The sequence below is a fragment of the Notamacropus eugenii genome, chromosome 5 (genome assembly GCF_028372415.1).
Source record: "Notamacropus eugenii isolate mMacEug1 chromosome 5, mMacEug1.pri_v2, whole genome shotgun sequence".
NCBI classification, from domain to species: domain Eukaryota; kingdom Metazoa; phylum Chordata; class Mammalia; order Diprotodontia; family Macropodidae; genus Notamacropus; species Notamacropus eugenii.
In genome coordinates, this window is record NC_092876.1 from 271,638,635 (window position 1) to 271,656,922 (window position 18,288).

General features: G+C 38.1%; 1 protein-coding gene across 3 annotated transcripts in view; it reads left to right on the forward strand.

Annotated features, from left to right (window-relative positions):
• The window catches only part of LOC140506070 (aldehyde oxidase-like), a 92,711-nt gene extending 74,937 nt beyond the window's left edge, over nucleotides 1-17,774 (forward strand). For 2 of the 3 annotated variants that reach the window (XM_072612829.1, XM_072612828.1), the window contains 5 exons: nucleotides 1,492-1,606; nucleotides 5,210-5,275; nucleotides 8,984-9,172; nucleotides 9,607-9,774; nucleotides 16,174-17,774. In XM_072612829.1, coding sequence (XP_072468930.1) covers nucleotides 1,492-1,606; nucleotides 5,210-5,275; nucleotides 8,984-9,172; nucleotides 9,607-9,774; nucleotides 16,174-16,224 — 589 coding nt within the window. In that variant the 3' untranslated portion in view covers nucleotides 16,225-17,774. The remainder of the gene's footprint in view (nucleotides 1-1,491; nucleotides 1,607-5,209; nucleotides 5,276-8,983; nucleotides 9,173-9,606; nucleotides 9,775-16,173) is intronic. The other variant, XM_072612830.1, reaches the window with a different exon arrangement.
• Nucleotides 17,775-18,288: the final 514 nt, after the last annotated feature.

Here is an 18,288-nt window from a genome sequence, read left to right on the forward strand (position 1 = left end):
ACTCTATAATCTCAAAATGTGTCTGACATTGAAATACTAAAGGGTAGACAAGGAACACACGCAGATTGTCTGGTCTGAAAATGGAAGTCCAGATTAATGATAGAAAATGATGGAGAGAGTGGTGCCATTACAGTGTTACAGGGATAGGTCATAGGAGGCTAGGACTTGGCAGTGGAGACCAAGGGATTTGGATGTAAGCTTCTTAAATTGTCTCCTAGTGGCCTAGTGTTAGTCTAGAACAGAAATGTGTTAAACTCAGAAAGAAATGGGAACCCTTGAATCGAATATAAGGATCCTTGTGGGCATATATTGATCTAGAAAACCAGACATTAACATTATCTGTGCTTTATTGTATTGTTATATATTCTGTCAAATATTTCCCAGTTACATTTTAATCTGGTTCAGGCTACATTCAAGAGTGTTTTGAACCATACGTTTGACTCCTCTGGCCCAGAAGGTATGGATAGCTTTGAGTATTTATCAGAAAAAGCAAGTATTGAGACTTTCACATTAGATTAAGCCCCAGATCAGTCAAAACTCTTTTTGAGAGGGGAATACTTTTGGAGGGACATTCATATGACCTAGAGCATTTGTTTAAGACTTTTATAGAGGTTTGAAATGAGTCCCAAACAAGAGGGGTGTGTGTGTGTGTGTGTGTGTGTGTGTGTGTGTGTGTGTGTGTGTGTGTGTGTGTGTGTGTGAATGTGGTTATAGTGGCATGGAAACACTAGCATGAATGAAATGATGGTTAGGTATTTTGCAAGATTTCTGCCTTTCAGTGGTCTAAACAATTTGCTGCATCTTCCAGAGGTCTGGTTGTTCTCTAGGTCTTTTGTTTTAAACACAGCTTACAATAGCTGTGAAATACAATTCAACCAGAATTTTTGCTATAATAAAAACTGATCTTGGTTCACTTTTAAATTTTTTGTAGTTATGAAGTGGTCTTCTTATAACAACTCTCTAAAGTAGTTAATCCAAGTATTATATCCATAGTGTACAGATGAGGAAACTGAAGAGCCAAATGAAGAAAAGAGGTTAAGAGCCAGTCTCAGACAAGTAAAATGATCCATATGCCAACACATAGGCCATTAAGTGACACAGTAGAGACAGTGTGCAGCTTACAGTAAGAAAGACTTGAGCTCAAATCCGACCTCAGATACCTACTAGCTGTGTGACCCTGGGCAAAGCACTTAGCCTGTAAATTTAACTGTTTGTCTCAGTTTCCTCATTTGTAAAATAAGCTGGAGAAGGAAATGGCAAGCCTCTCTAGGATCTCTGCCAAAAAAACTCCAAGTGATGTTACAGAGAGTTAGACACGTTTGAAATGACTGAATAACAACAGACTGTTACTCAGCTAGTAGTCCAGTAAATGATGGAGCCAGTACCTGAACTCTGGTCTTCTACTTTTAAGTGCAATGTTTTTTCTACCACAATATGCTCCCAGTTAAAACTACCCCTTGTAAGATACTTAAAGAACTATATTTCCAACAGGGGATATGAGTCTGACATGGACTGGGAAAAAGGTGAAGGAAATCCATTTGCCTACTTTGTGTATGGAACCGCCTGTTCAGAAGTTGAAGTCGACTGTCTGACAGGAGATCATAAGGTAACTGCTTCCTTATACAGTCTCCAACCTAGGCCTAATTTGTAGTCTGAATTCCATCCCTCCCTTGAAGCAGGTGATGCGAGTCTTATATGTCAGAATCACAGAATCTCAGAGTTGGGAGGGACAAACTAAAACAAGAATTTTTAAGCCACTGATGAATATATAGCCCAGAAAGTGTTATCAAGTATATGTATAGGTATTATCATACCAGGGTGACCAGTGATTCTAAGCTCTTATGTGAAAAATAATAATAGAGCATTCTTAATGACCTGCTGAGTCAGTCTCAGGCCATCAATCTAAATTTATTGTGTGTAAGCTAAGAATTCTATTTTCTGGTTGTCAGAGAAGTGACTTCCTTTACTCAGGTAATGGACCACATACAATTTTTCATTGAATATTGTACTACCTTTATAGTTTTATGAATTATATAAGAGGAGTAGTCTCCCTTCTATTCTGCCACCTTCCTTGCTCTACCCGTTCCCTCCACCTTCTGCCAAGAAACAAAATTCCTGGGTATTTCTCAAATGATATTTTTAAACTAGTCATAAGTTTCCTCATCATGTGAGTAAATAAACTCTTCTGGGGTTAAAAAAAAAAGTTGACTGATCAGTTTTAGGAAATACATGTGCCCATGACCTTGATTACTGTAAACAATGATATGCTTATAGCTGACAAGAGGAACAAGCTATCAGGATAGGCATAAACAATCCCAAGGCTAATGTGAGAATAATGTACCACTAGCCCAAAGGCTCTGTTATACACTGATTTGATGATATGCACTGATCCAAAACAACCCCAGCATCTCTCATGGTGATGTCTTTGGACTATGGGCAGGACTAAGTTTATCACGAACATGTGGCCTGAATATATCATCGTAATGGAATTCTTTTTTTTTTTTTTTTTTTAAGATTCATGAGCCTTGCTTCTCTAACCCCAAGCTTTCAAGGCTCTGGCCATGAAACTCAAGCAAGGTCAACTCTCCATGGTCTCTATCCAGACATAATGCTTATCACTGGGACTTGGAGTACATATTAGAGAGATCTTCAAGTATCATTACACAACATTTCATCTCTCCTTAATATATCTGACTTCTCTAGCCCTTCTCCCATGAGAAAGGAGATTAGAAGGTTTTCTGGATCATCTAGACTTGCAAATTTCCAGATTGTGCGTAGTTCTGCCAAGGTCCTAGGCAAAAGTTGTAACATACTATGAACATAATTCATGGAGTTCTACAAAAACATCCCTGCTGACTTGTCTTAGCAGGGGGCTTGGAATTCACTGTATGCAGAGCCTACAGAATTCTAGATGACCTGCTGTCATAGTTGACCTTACTCTTTCTTAAGAGGGGCAACCCATTGTTGTGGGAAGAACACTGGACTTTTTATCAGGAGACCTGGGTATATACATTAGTCCCAATATAGATTCTCTATGCAATCATGGGAATGTCATGATCTCCCCCAGAAGAGGTTGTTTCCTCACATGATGAAGAAAACTATGACCAGTCTAAAATATAATTTGAGAAATACCCAGGAATTTTGTTTATTGGCAGAAAGTTCGAGTGGGGGACTGCAGGGGGAGAGAGGGAGGGGGCAGGGCAGAGACCCAGGGGAGGGGGCAGAATAGAAGGAGGATTCCTCTTTTATAATTAATGGCTTTAATCCTCAATTCTCTCAGCTGTAAAATAGGGATAATAATACATGTATTATCTCCCTCATAGGGCTATTATGAAGAAAATACTTTGTAAACTTTCAAGTACCATACAAATAGGAGCTACTACTATTTGATTAATAAGCTATAATCTTCCCACTGCTCTCTCTTCTCCCAAGGCGAGCATCCTGAGTAGTCCCGGTAGTTCTTAGCAATTCAGTTGGGTGGGTAGTCATTTACTTAGCAGAAGATGGTACTAGAATGAATGCTCCTTGCTTGTTGTTGTACCATGGTGTGCTATTTTTCTTTGGGATAAGCATTTGATTCTCATCCTGTTGGTGTCACCTGCCACCCTTTCCATGCTTAGGTTGTGGCAAAGGGCAGGAGATTCTGCTCCTTTGAAAACAGAACATGTTCCTGTCATGGCAGGTTTTGGGGACTGTCTCGCATCCTCCACTTGGATGGTTATCTCCTGTAGACTTCCTTGGCCTGTAGGCATCCAGCAGAACTTTGTCCTTTGTAACTTCACTCACCAAAATAGAGACCCCCAGACCTGGAAGGAAGCTTAGAGAGCATCTCGTTTGACCTCTCATTTGTAGAAGGGGAAACACAGGCTCCAGAAAAGTGACATGACTTGGTCAGGGTCACGCAAAGAGTTAGTGAAAAAAGTTGGGACTAGAACCCAAATATTCTGAGCCCCAGACCAATTAATAAGTCTAGACAATGAGCATTTTTTAGGTGCTTATTATGTGTAAAGCAGTGTGCTATGTGTTGATTATACAAATGCAAGAAATAAAAATTGTCCCTCTTCTTCAGAGGATTATATTCTAATGGGGGAAGAAAACACATAAAAGGAAGAAGGAAGCTGAAAAGGGGGTAGGGAGGATAGAAGAGATGAAGGTAAATGGCACCAAGTATAATAAAGTCTAATTCAGTGCTCTTTCTTTACTCTACCCTGCTAAACATGTAAGGTGAATGCTTCAAGTCTGTGAGGGTTTAGAATCCTGTATCAGCAACTAATTTTCTTAAGACGATGATCTAGATTAATTGTGTCAAACTTGAATATATTTAAGGATCTCTTTGGGCCCGTACTGACTTAGAAAACCAAACCTACTTACGCATTTCTTTTTTAAAAATTATTATAGCGACACATCAAAATCAGATGAAAACTACATTTTATTCTGGTCTCTTTCCCTCCCTCCATTCCAGACACCCTGGGGTCTATCTCAGTAGTATAGTAAGATGCATGTTGGGCATGTCTGATCTAGACAAAGACATACCCTCAAACACCGCACCTTTCAGTTTTTATACTTTCCCTTCCACTGATTTCTGTAGCTAATCCTGTTCCCAGGACAGATGAGAATCCTCAGGTCTCTTGGGAGAGGCTGACTGCCTCCATACACTGCTTTTCATTTGCAGATTAGTAGAGATGTTCTGGTTTCTCAGTTTCAGCCTTGAGGTTCCACCCTTTCACTAATAGGAAAATAAAAACCTGGAATAAGAGATGAACTACTTCTTGCTCTTGTTACTGTGGCACACTAAGTTCTATAAACGATTCATTAGCAGGAGGAATATGAATACTATTTCTTATCCTATCTTGCTACAGTGCTAGAGGTATAAGAAAACAGAAAAAAGTATAAGCTGTTCCTAATATGTTGTGTCCTTTGATGAATTAGGATCAATTTATTTAATTGATAATTTATGACGTGTCATATTTTCTGTTAACTACTTATTTCTTACAGAGAGAATAGTGGCCAAACTAATAAGATGGTTGGTTTATTGCTATCACTCTGAAAACTCTTTTCACTCAATAGAATCTTTTGTCACTTCTTTCTCCTGAAAGAAATGGGGATGTGGTGGCATCACTCAGGAATGAGCGCCAAGCCGGAGGCAGCATTTTCCTCTGCCTAGAATTGGTTTTCAAAAAGCATCCATGGATCTTTTTTTTTTTAACAGAATATAAGAACAGACATTGTCATGGATGTTGGTCACAGTATCAACCCAGCTCTCGATATAGGTCAGGTAAGTATTGTTATTTTTCATTCTTTCTGTATTTCTAACACTTGACTTTAGGTGCGACTGGAGTGAAAGGATGCTGTGGGGTTTTTCAGGGACATAGTTACTCATTAGTTTCATGTGCCATAATTTTATGGAAGGCTATCCTTCCCCCGTCCTGGGGATTTCTCTTCTTTCTGGGCCCAAAATTATTCCTATTACCTCATATCAGGACAGAAAATATTTGGGCTGTTTTAAAGAAGTTTGGGTATGAAAAAAGACTAACCTATCCAGGGGTGGGAAACCTGTGACTTCAAGGCCACACTTGAGGACCTGGAGAGCCACATGTGGCCTCGAGGCCAAAAATTTCCCACCACTAAATAGAATGTGAAGTGTAAGGTTCTCTGAGGCCATAATACTACAAAACCAATCAACCAAACACTAAATATTTATCAAGCACCTACTATGTACCCAGTTGGCAAGAAAAGTATGGGTATTCTAAAGTATACTAAGCTTAAAAATCATCAAGAGTTTGTCTATAGGATGATAAATGTTTTGGCCACAAGGCCTCAAAGACTAAAATGTTGAACATAGATCTTAGAGTCTAGTTGGAGAGATAAGACTAATACATAGGAATCAGTGAGAGAATAGTATCTGAGTATATAATGATGTTTAAAATGTGATATATTAATTGTTTTAAATATGTAAATAGGTGTGATTTTCTAAGTCAATACATGGCCCAAAGAAATCTTTATAAATAGTTAAGTGGCCCCCATTTCTATCTGAGTTTGACACCATTAATCTAGATCATTTTCTTAAGAATAAAATTAGTTGATAAAGAATATTAAACTCTCCCAGACTTGCTTTCCTTTATCACATAAAAAGTACTAATGGAATTCAGAGAATGGGAAGTCATCATGGTATGCTGAAGTAAAGTATGAATTGGGCTCTAAAGCTTGGCTTATTAGTTAATTAGGTAAAGGATATGGCATAACAGGCCATAGGAAATGCGTAAATGAAGACGCAGAGGAGAGAATGAGCATTGTAAAGACAGCTAAAAATGTACAAACATTTCCAGACTATGTTGGTTACATTCTGGTTAGCCTCCTTTTCCCCTTCATAACCCTGGGATACTGGGCTCTAACAGTTGTGTTTTTGTTTTTGTTTTGGCCTTAATGTGCCTGAAAACAAGCTTCCGAGTCATTTCTTGTCCATTTCCAAACTATACCAACATATATGTAACCCTTCCCCCTAGCGCTTCTTTATTTTTTGTTTGCCCCCATTGGAATGTAAGTTCTCTGAGGTCAGGGACTGTTTCATTACTTGTATTTTCGTGCTTAGCACCATGCTTGACCATACAGTCAGTGCTTAAAGAAATTTCTTTATCATTCATTCCTGATTAGATCAATCTGATGAGAGTGGCAATAGGATACTTCTTGGTGAATACTGGAGGTTGTTACAGGATAAGTGCATCTTAGAATTAAAAACAGAGTGCTCAATGAGGTCTGATGGAAAATATTACCATTGTGTAGGGGGCCTGGAGAGACTTTATGGAAAGGGATACCATTTGAGATAGAATTTTAAAATGATCAATAGGGATTCAGTAAGTGAAGAGGGAACAGATGCAGGAAACAAATAGCAAGAGTAAAAATTCTGACTGTGAACATGGGTGAGACTGAGCCAAACGCAGCAACAGAAGTCAATAGTAGCTAACACTTACATAGGGCTTTAAGGTAAAAAGGGCTGTACGTACAGTATGTCGTTTGATCTTCACCAAAAAAACAAAAATCCCTTGAAGTAGGTGCTGTGAGTATCCTCAGTTTTTATGGGTTACCAATCGGAGCCTTAGAGAGATTAACTAATTAAGTGACTTGCTGAGTAACACATAGCTTATGTCTCAGGTAGGATTTGAACACAGATATTTCTGATTCAAAGTCTGGTTCTCTTTCAACTCTACCAGACTTTCTTCAAAAGAGAGAAAAGGATTAACAGTATAGGAGGAAGATCTTAGTGGTCTTGCAGTTGATTGGAACCTCTAGATATTTTTCACATGAACTCTCATCTAGCATATTTCCCCTATCCAATACTTGTGAAGTTGATATTTGGATTCATATAGGATTTTACCTAATACCTAATAATTTTCATCTCCTCAGATAAGAACATTTCTCTAACTTATTGAAATATTTGTGGATCTTATGTCATACTTGCAGTATGGTAGTTATCCCTCTCAGATCTGATAATCATGCCCTCTATACTTTCCTCCAAGTGACTGACAAAAATACTGAGTAGAGCAGGATCAAAGGCTGCACTGTACTGGAGACTTCCTGCCAAGTTGACATCAATCCCTTAATTGCAACCTTTTAGCTCCATTAATTCAGTCAGGTCCAAACTGACTTAACTATACTATTTTTCAATCCATATTTCTGCATTTTGTCCACAAGCATGTCAAGAGAAACCTTATAAAGTGATTTTCCAAAATTCAGACATATTCAATGCAAGTGGCATTTCCCATATTTATCAGTTTGGAAATCCTATCAGAAAAAGAGATGAGATTAGTTTAGCATTCCTATGCATGATTAACCATGGCTCCTGCTGGATGGGTTGATAGGGAGAGGGCAAACTGAAAGAATAATAAGTCTGAAAGAAGTGGTACAAGTCAGTTTTGACTTAGAACCTATTAAAGGTTCACCATGAAATAAGTAGAAATATGTTGGTCTTGAAGCCTGGAAGACCTGGGTTCAGATTCTACTTCTGATATGCTATTGTCTATCTGTCCCTGAAAAAATAGGTTAAATACTCAAGGCTCTAGGCAAGTGTCTAAGACTTCAAGATGCAATGAAGGCAATGACCTCTGCTGGTAGAAGTGTTGAGGTCTAGGGATGCTAGGAACCCTGAAATTCAAGGGCAAACGACACGGGTTCTGCCTTGAATGAATTCGACCCAAGACTTCTTTCAAAAACAAGATTTATTAGAACACCAGTTGGGGTAGGCAATATTTCAAAAATATGAGCTATTGTGACACTTATATTGACAATGGGGCCAGATTCTTAAGAAATCTGAGCATTTGTGACACTTGTATTGATAACTGAATATGAGCACTTTATTGGAGGCCAGATCGAACCTTTATAATGGAGAAAGAGTATAGATGGAATCAAGGAGTGGCCATCTAGGGTGGAGCCAGATGCAGCCAACAAGGGCCACAAGGAAAGGACAGTTGAAAAGATTAACTGGGAAGGACTGGGTTCTCCAGGTGAATGCCAGGGACCTTGGCCACATGTGAATGTTCAGGGCCTTTCAGAGGTCCATCATTAGTACCCCATCAGAAGGACTCTCCTCCCTAGGAACTCCTACCAATCAAATTACGAGTCTATTTCCTGTCCCATACTTATATGAAGGTAAGAAATTGTTATTAACAGAACCAGAAGGGACCTTAGGGATCATCTAGTACAATTCTTCCATTTTTACAAATGAGAAACTGAGACTCAAGAAAGTAAGTTGACCAGCCTACCATCACACAGCTGGTTCATGTCTGGGTCAGGACTAGAACCCAGATCTCCTTCTTCTAAATTTATTGTTGCTATTTGAGTCATAGCCTGAGTATGTGGTTTGCTGTAAAATGTTAAAATATTTTAAAAATAAACATTATCTTAAAGTTGCAGAACATTTGTTTTAACATACCTGATGATATTTGACTGTACATGGAAAAATTAATTCCTTATCACTTTTTCACATCAGATTGAAGGTGCGTTTATTCAAGGTGTGGGTCTTTATACATTAGAGGAACTGAAATACTCACCTGAAGGAATCCTCTACACTCGGGGGCCAGAACATTACAAAATCCCTTCATTCTGTGATGTTCCTGCTGAATTCAATGTTTCCTTTTTGCCTGCTTCTGAAGTTGCACGCACTCTGTATTCATCAAAGGTAAGGTACACTGGACAGGAATGACTTTTTCACTGGAAAGTGTTTGAGGAGGGAATTCAATTCAGGATAAAGCAAGTATTTATTAAACCATGTTTCTGAGATGCATTGTAGTAGATACTGGGAATAAAAAAACAGGAAATCTCACAAAAATAAAATTCCCTTGCCTTCAAGGAGTTTACATTCTGCTGGGAGCAAATTAATGCTTCTTCTTTAGGTGTGAAGCACCATACCAGATAATGTTAATGCTAATGGTTTGTACTCAACGAGGACTATAAAGAAAGAAATACAATAGCTAAAACTTGTTTGGCAGTTTAAGGTTTGCAAAGCATTTTGCAGCTATTAGATCATCTTTATGCTGAGATTAAATATAAATGAAATACATAAATATAAAGAAAGCTGGATTTTTTTAGCCATTGCATCTGTTTTCCTCCAAGGGTCTGGGCGAGTCTGCATTATTCCTGGGATCCTCTGTGTTTTTTGCCCTGCATGATGCAATACTTGCAGCTCGACAAGAAAGAGGATTTTCTGGAGTCTTCACGTTGAACAGTCCATTGACCCCTGAAAAGATTAGAATGGCCTGTGAAGACAAATTTACAAAAATGGTACGTATCTTTCAAAAGAAACAAAATTAAAACTTTTCTCTTTTTGAAACTAGACTGAAGGAACCACGAAAATAATTTTCCCCTGTAAGCAAAGTAGAGGAAAATGAGAGGTGGAGGGAATTATAATTTTTAGAATAATTGTTGTATCTAAATAGAGCCCTTCAGATTACTGAGGGTATGAAATAATAAAGTTGTAGCTCTAGAGTGAAAAACTCAAAAGTTTTCATTGTTCCTTTTATAAAAGAAAAAGAAAAAAATACAATGAAGAGGACTTTTGTTGTTCATTCTGACTCTTCATGATCCCATTTGAGGTTTTCTTGGCAGACACTGGAATGGATCGCCATTTCCTTCTCCAGCTCATTTTACAGATGAGGAAACTGAGGGAAAGAAGATGAAGTGCTTTGCCCAGGGTCACACAGCTAGTAAATATCTGAGACTGGATTTGAACTCAGGAAGATTAGTCTTCTTGACTTCAGGTTCCATACTCTAACAATTTTGTCATCTAGCTGCAAAGAAATAGTTAGGTTTAAAAAGTCTGATATAGGTGGCCTTTATAATTTAACCTGTCCCCTAATCCATTCATGATCAGGCTTAGCTCTTTTCTGTTTGAAAACAAGTGGCATTTTTGGGTTGTCTTATCAAATATTTTAGTTGTGGAATAACTCTTCATCATCTCTTACCATGTCCAAAGACACAAACTCACAGTCTCTTTCTTCCTCCGTTTCTCCTTCTGTCGCTCTCTCCCCCTCCCGTTAACAAAAGAAGTTAATTCCTAAATAGACAAGATGGACCATGGAAGGCCAAGATCAAGAACTCCAGATGATTTCACTATTTCTCCATTGTTGGACAAGGCCTGAAAGGCTGACTGACTACTTCAAACAGCGTCTTTATCTAAATGTTTGCAAACCATCCCTTTAATCAGGAATTGAATTTAAAATCATTGGACTAGAGTTTGCAAGTTCTGTCCTCTGCACTTTTTAAAATATTAGGACATCTGCCCTTGTCTAATCTGTTAGTACCTTTCACCTTCCCCATGATCTGCAGGTATCATTGACGGTAGCTCAGCAATCTCATCTGACAATTTTCAGTACCCTGGAATGCAGTTCATTTGTGCCAGGTGATCTGAACTTATCAATGGCGTCTAAGCGCTTACTTATGATCTCTATGCTTAACTTTGGTTTTAATTTATTAATTAATTATATATATAATATAATACATATTAATTATATCTCTTAGCTATTTTTATTTTAAACTTTCTAATTGAAAGATCATCCTTTATTTTTATTTTTTATTTTATTTTTCATTTTTAACACAATTTATAACAGATAAAACAATTCAAACTTTTGATCAATTGATACTTCTTTTTAAAGCATTTACAAAATGGACCACAAAAGAACTTTTTTTTTAAACAGTAACCAACTGAGACACAAATAATATTTATGTTTGCTAACTTCACAAGCTCTTGACTTAATTGTCTCTACAGTATTACTAAGAATTAAAGGACCTTAACTTATTGTTGTTGGTCTAAGATCCTATGCCTAATAGCCTAATTTTAGACTTAACCTCAGATGTTCCCCTACCAATGCTCTATAATTTAATAGATCTGGTATTAAGCTTACAAACCTTTTGACTATAGGAAATTGCCACTGAGAGTAGGGACATTGCAGGGATACAATATCTCTCCAACTTCATGGTAATTCCTGGCAGGATTAGATTGCATTCACTCAGGCTTAAAATCTGCTGGATGTCAGTGGGGAAATTGAGTCAGGAGAATCCTACTTCAGACCAGGCTGAACAGCCACTCTCCCACTCTTCCCATGAGATCACCTTTTTCAGTTCATACCAGCATCTCACCAGCTTACTGGCATCATGAATTGGAGGCTCAGACTGTCTTTCTTGCTATCCATACCTGGAGTTAGACTCAGAAGAACAGTCACTTAATAGTCCCATAGTATCTAAAAATGGCAAGTTCCAATAACCAGGTTTCAAATATGATTATAATTTCACTTTGGCTAAGGAACATCTTTTGAGCAAGTCTTAAGTGGCATGCCTTTCTATACATGTTCTAGTTCCTGATTAAATAGCAATCATAAAATGAAATTTACCATTAAAACCTTAACTTTTCCATCAGTGCCATATTTTACCAGAGGTTACCTTCCTTTAGGAAGTTTAGACTAAAATTCTTTCCCCCAAACTAAAGATGTCATTGATTTATTCTCAGTAATTAATTCAGTCAGTTGTTTTAATACTAATTGCTTTTACTTCACTTTGTAACATGTCCAATTTTTCTCCGCATCACTCCCCTCCCCCTGCTTCCTAATACCTTGCATTCTGATTATTCCTTCCCTCAATGTACCCTCTCTTCTATCATACCCCACCTTTCCCTTATCCCCATCTTCTCTCTTTTCTTCTAGGGCAAGATAAATTTCTATACCCCATTCCCTGCATTACTTATTTCCTGATTATATGCAATATAAATTCTCAACATTAGTTGCTAATACTTTGAATTCCAACTTCTCTCCCTCCTCTCCTCCCTCCCCAACCCCACTGAGAAGGCAAGCAATCAATACAGACTAAATATGTGACGTTTTGCAAAAAGACTTTCATAATAATCATGTTGTGTAATACTAATTATATTGCCCTCTGTCCTACTCTGTTCCCTCTTATTTCTCCCCCACACAATTGATCTTGTCCTTTCTTGAAAGTGTCTATTTCTAGTAACTCCCTTCTCCCATTTTCCCTCCCTTCTATCATTCCCCTCACCCCACTTGTTGCTTCCTCCCCTACTTTCCAGTGGTGTGATATAAATTTTCATATCAAATTTAGTGAGCATGTTATTTCCTCCTTCAGCCACATGTGGAGAGAGTAGCTTCATTTTTCCCCTCTCCCCTTCTCTCTTTTCTCCTCCACTGAACAAGATTTTTCTTATCTTTTTTATGAGTTATAGCCTGCCCTGTTTCATTTCTCCCTTTTTTCTTCCCAGTATTTTCCTCCTTCACCTCTTAATTTTTATTTTATTTTATGTAGATATCATCTCTTCTGATTCAAAGCACCCTGTACCTCTGTCTATATGTGTGTGTGTGTGTGTGTGTGTGTGTGTGTGTGTGTGTGTGTGTACAATCTCTCCATCTACCCAAATACTGAGAAAAGATTCAAGGGTTATAAATATTTTCTTTCCATGTAGTAATGTAAACAGTTCAGCTTTAGAGAATCTTTTACTATTTTTCTTTCCTGTTTACCTTTTCATCTTTCTCTTGATTCTTGTATTGTAAAGTAAAATTTTCTATACAGATCTGGTCTTTTCCTCAATATGAATGATTGAAAATCCCCTATAACACTGAGTGACCATTTATTCTCTTGAGGTATTTTACTCAGATTTGTTGGGTAGGTGATTGTTGGTTTCATTCTCAGTTTGACTTCTGGAATATCCCATTCCAAGCCCTTCGATCCATTAATGTTGAAGGTGCCAGATCCTGTGTTATCCTGATTGTATTTCCACAGTACTTGAATTGTTTCTTTCTAAGCTGCTTGCAGTATTTTCTTCTTGATCTGGGAACTCTGAAATTTGACCACAGTATTCCTAGGAGTTTCTCTGTTCAGGTCTCTTTCAGGAGGTGACAGGTAGATTCTTTCAATATTTATTTTGCCCTCTGGTTCTAGAATATCAGGGCAGTTTTCCTTGATAATTTCATGGAAGATAATATCTAGGCTCTTCTTTTGATCATGGCTTTCAGGTAGTCCCATAATTTTCAAATTGTTTCTCCTGGATCTATTTTGCAGGTCAGTTGTTTTTCCAATGAGATGTTTCACATTTTCTTCTATTTTTTCAAACTTTTGGTTTTGCTTACTAACTGCTTGATCTCATAGTCATTCATTTCCCTGAACTCAGTTCTCTCTTTCAATGAATTATTTGGTTCAGTGAGCTTTTGAACCTTCTCCTCCATTTGGCTAATTCTGCTTTTTTAAAGCCTCCTTCTCCTCATTGGTTTTTTGGACCTCTTTTTCCAATTGAGTTAGCCTCTTTTTAAAGCTGTTATTTTCCTCAGCATTTTTTTTAGTTCTATTTTAGTAAACTGCTAACTTGCTTTTCAAGCTCTTCTATTGTCTGAGCCCAGTTTAACTTCCCTTTGGAGGCCCTGGAGGCAGAGGCCTTGACTTCCTCTGACAGTATGCCTTGTTCTTCCTCATCAGAAAGGATGGAGGAGACACCTGTTCCCCAAGAAAGTAAACTTCTATGGTCTTATTTTTTTTCCCTTTTTGGGGCATTTTCCCAGCCAGTTACTTGACTTCTGAGTTTTCTCTCCACAACCACCTCTCCTCTAGTTTTGCCAAGCAAGCAGTGGGGACTGAGATTCAGATGAGCTGCTCCAGGGGCTTTAGGTGGGGGCAGGGCTGCTATTCAGTGTGAGATTAAGATCAGCTGCTCAGGTGGGGGCAGGGCCACCACACGGGGCTCACTTCCTTCAGGGGGTTTCCAATGAGACCTTCAACAATGGATGTGGGCTACTGCCTGCTTTGGAAGGCCCGCTGCTGCTTCTATTGCTGCCTCCTGAGGAGGCCCGAGTTATGGGGACACCCTGTTCCCTTCTCAGCCAGCCAAAAAGACCCTCTCACTGACCTTTGGCACCTGTGGGTTGAGGGATCTATGCTGCTGTTGGAGATTCTGTCCCTGAAGCCTGCTCAGATCTGCTTTTCTTGGTGCCTCATGGCCAAGGCAGGGCTGGGCTCTGCTCCTAGTCTGGTGCAACAGATCTTTCCCATTGGTCTTTCAGGTCACTGTGGGCTAGAAATCTCTACTCCATTGTTCTGTGGCTTCTGCTGCTCTAGAATTTGTTGAGAGTTCTTCTTTACATGTATTTTATGGGCTGTGGGGTAAGAGCTAGTGTATGTGTGTCTTTCTTCTCCACCATCTTGACTCTGCCCCTAAGATCATCCTTCTTGCCAGAGAAATCCAGAGGAACAAAAGAAACCTTATCTCCATTATTGTTCCACCTTTTTGAAGCAGCAGTCTTATTCCTTCTTTATTACTCTTCTCTCCTCTTCAACAATATTAAAAGGAGAGATTGAATGGTGGAGTGGATGGAGAGTTGGTCTTGGGGCCAGGAAGACTTGAGTCCAAGTCTTGCCTCTGATACATGCTGGCCATGTGACCCTGTGTGTTACTTAACCTCTTAAAAAATTTAATCAGTTCTCTATAAATTGCAGAGAAGGTGTTGACTTGCTTTAGTAGAGGTAGTTTCTTCATCTTGGCATCTCCTTCTACAGGTTCAGTCCTTATCTTAGAAGTTTTTTTAAAAAAACCTTAGAAATTTCCTCAGCTTTCTTCAGCCTCAGCTTATTCTGAGATTCAGTACTATTGACATTGTTCTTACAGGATTATGTCACACTTTGTATTCATGCTACAGTGAAGAGAGCACTGGATTTTGAAAACTTGTGTTCAGGTCCTTACTCTTCCAATTTCTAAGTTGACTGATGAGTTCTCTCTATATCTATGGTATTCTCTTTAGACAATTTCCCCCTTTTATATTCATCAGAATTGTTTGTCTTCAGAATTTCATTATTGACATCCTTTTTTGGTAGACTTCCCTGTAGAATTTTAGTCCCTGAGATCCTACCTATCCTTTCTTTGCACCCTTTGATGTCTTTTCTCCTCAAATCTAAGCTGTATAAGACCAATTTGGTAACTGTTATGGCAGTTCAGGTGAGAGGTGATGAGTTGAGAGGTGGAGAGAAGGCAATGAATGAGAAAAATGTTGTGGAGGTAGAATTGACAAGTGATTGGATGTGAGAGGAGAGAGGGAGAGAGAGAGAGAGAGAGAGAGAGAGAGAGAGAGAGAGAGAGAGAGAGAGAGAGAGAGAGAGACAAGACTGAGACAGAGAGACAGAAACAGAGAAAGACATAGAGAGACAGAGACAGAGAGACAGATTCAGAGAGACAGAGAGACAGAGAGGGAGAGAGACAGAGAGAGAGAGACAGAGTGAGAGAGAAGATTTTGGAATGATATTAAGGTTGTAAACCTGAGGAACTGGCTGGTGATTTCTATAGAAGTAATGAAGAGGACAAGACTTGGAAGTTGGGAAGATAGCCAGTTCTGGTCTGAATATGTTAAGTTTGAAATGCTTATGGGAAATCCAAGTAGAGCCGTGTAATAAGTTGTTGCTGATATAGGATTGGAAGGTGTATACATAGAGAAGAATAAACCCATGAGAGTTAATGAGATCATTGAGAGAGTGTAGAGAGAAGAGGAGCTAGGACAGGGTATGTGCACAAAAAGGAGTGGGTTGGGTGGAAAATGACAGATGATTTGCTATAATAATAAGTAAAATAAAAGTAAAGGTGTTATCACACCTTTAATAAAATGACACATATCCTAATTTCTTCTTCTTTTTTTTTTTTAGATTCCAAAGGATGAACCTGGATCTTATATTCCTTGGGACATTCGCATATGAATCAACAACAAATTTAGGGAGGCGATGTGATAGAGATTTTGATTACACTTGGTAATGGAGAATCGATCCCTGTAATTTCTTTATGCTTTATGATAACATATCTAAAACATTAATTTCCACAATCTGTTAGGAGTTTGGCAAATCAATACTTTTAATTCTGTATTTAGAGTACATTCAACAACCACCCTCACTGCTCAGATTTTTATAGCTATCCTTATTAGACAGTGAAGACCAAATGAAAAGCATAGTTTCTAGCCTGTTTCCTCTAGCATGTTTTTTTCCCATTGTTTCATGAACATATGATGGATAAATTACATATGAGTTCATGTGACTAGCATTTTTACACATTATCATATCTCCCTGGGTCCCTATTGGATAAGAGGTAGGGGCCAGGATACTCCAAATACTCAAGAGATTGGTGGAGTGATTAACAGGTGGAAATTTCAGCTTGAGAGTCAGAGCCCCTAGGAAAGGGAAGGATGATATAGTGGAAAGAGCACTAAATTTCAGTTGAAGGACCCAGGTTTGTACTCTTGTTCTTGCACTATCTGTGTGACCTTAGGTAAGTCACATATCTTCTCTGGGCCTCAATTTTCTTATCTTTAAAATAAACATGATAAGTTGTAAGACCTCTGTAAGATCACTTCTAGCTTTAAATCAATGATACTATGACAGTGGATCAGGAAAGTCCTAAAATATGACCACATTTTGGAATGAACAGATTAAATGATCCAAAATTAAAAATCAGACATTCATCGGTCAGTAAGATACTGCATCAGAAAAGCAGGATCAAAGTCTAAGAATAGTGTCAGAAACCAAGGGAGGCCATAAAAATCAAGGTTGGGATAATAAAATTCAGTAGAAATTTGTGCCTCCTTTATCCTAAGACATGTTTCCTTGGCGCTAGATCCCATTTGAGAGAGCAAGTGGGCTGTTGATAACGGACTTTAGCTTACTTGAATCTTTGTGTCCTTCATTTATAGAAGGAAGGGGTTAGACATGAGGATCTTAAAGGTCCTTTCCACTTGTAACATTTTACATTTCATTAGAGTTTGCTCAATGGCGAAAACATGGCTCTAATCAAAAGGTAAATAATGACTGTGAAAAACCCAAGATTTTAGCATTTTTTCCTAAATGGGGTTCATCTTACATGGTATACATTAAGTAAACAAATGTTTTTTTAATTTTTATTTTATTTTTTCTTGTGAAAAAAAATCTTATCTTTTGCTGCAGAATGGATGTCAGACGCACACGTGCACACACATTATTATTATCGTCATTATTATTGTTTTATTGGTTCTTAAGTTTTGTATATTCACGTAGTCAGTTTTCTCAAAGCAGGAGATGCCCACGTGTTACTTTGCCCCATTCCTGAAGCAAGTCAATATTCTACCAAATTGGCATTCAATAAATCCTCGGTGACTAATAAGCCTTTGTGAATAGTTTTTCTAAAGATCTGAAGAGTGGAGGGAAAGCAAATATATGTGATTCCATTTATTTCTGGCTTGTATTTAAAAAGTGCTAATAATAAATACTCAATTTTGCTTTTATGCTAAGATGTGGCGTTCCATACTTAAATAGAAAACACACTCATTTACTGCAAAGAAACTAGCCTCTCGCCTATAAACATTTGGGGGTTTATTATCACCTCAGACTTACAGCGCTAAACCTATTAAATGTAAGTGAGGACGTATGTTAGACCATTACTGAAATGATCACTGATCTTTATATAGCACTTTACATACATCATCTCATTTCAGCCACGTAACAGCCCTTCTAACAGGTGGATACTGATAGGTTTGTTTCAGAACGTAACCTCCCTGGAGAGCTATTGATTGTTCTCTATTTTATGGTAACACATGTTAGGTACTGATGATTAATAAACACCATCTAATAATGATGATGATTAAGTCTGGCTTGATTTTTTTGGTAAATTTTCTCCTTTTCTTATATTTCAACTGATCTTATAACTGAGACCCACTCAGGAAGTCCTTATATGTGGTGGTATTTTGTATGTAGACATTAGCTTCCATTATGTGAAGTCACATCATGTGTGATCCCTTC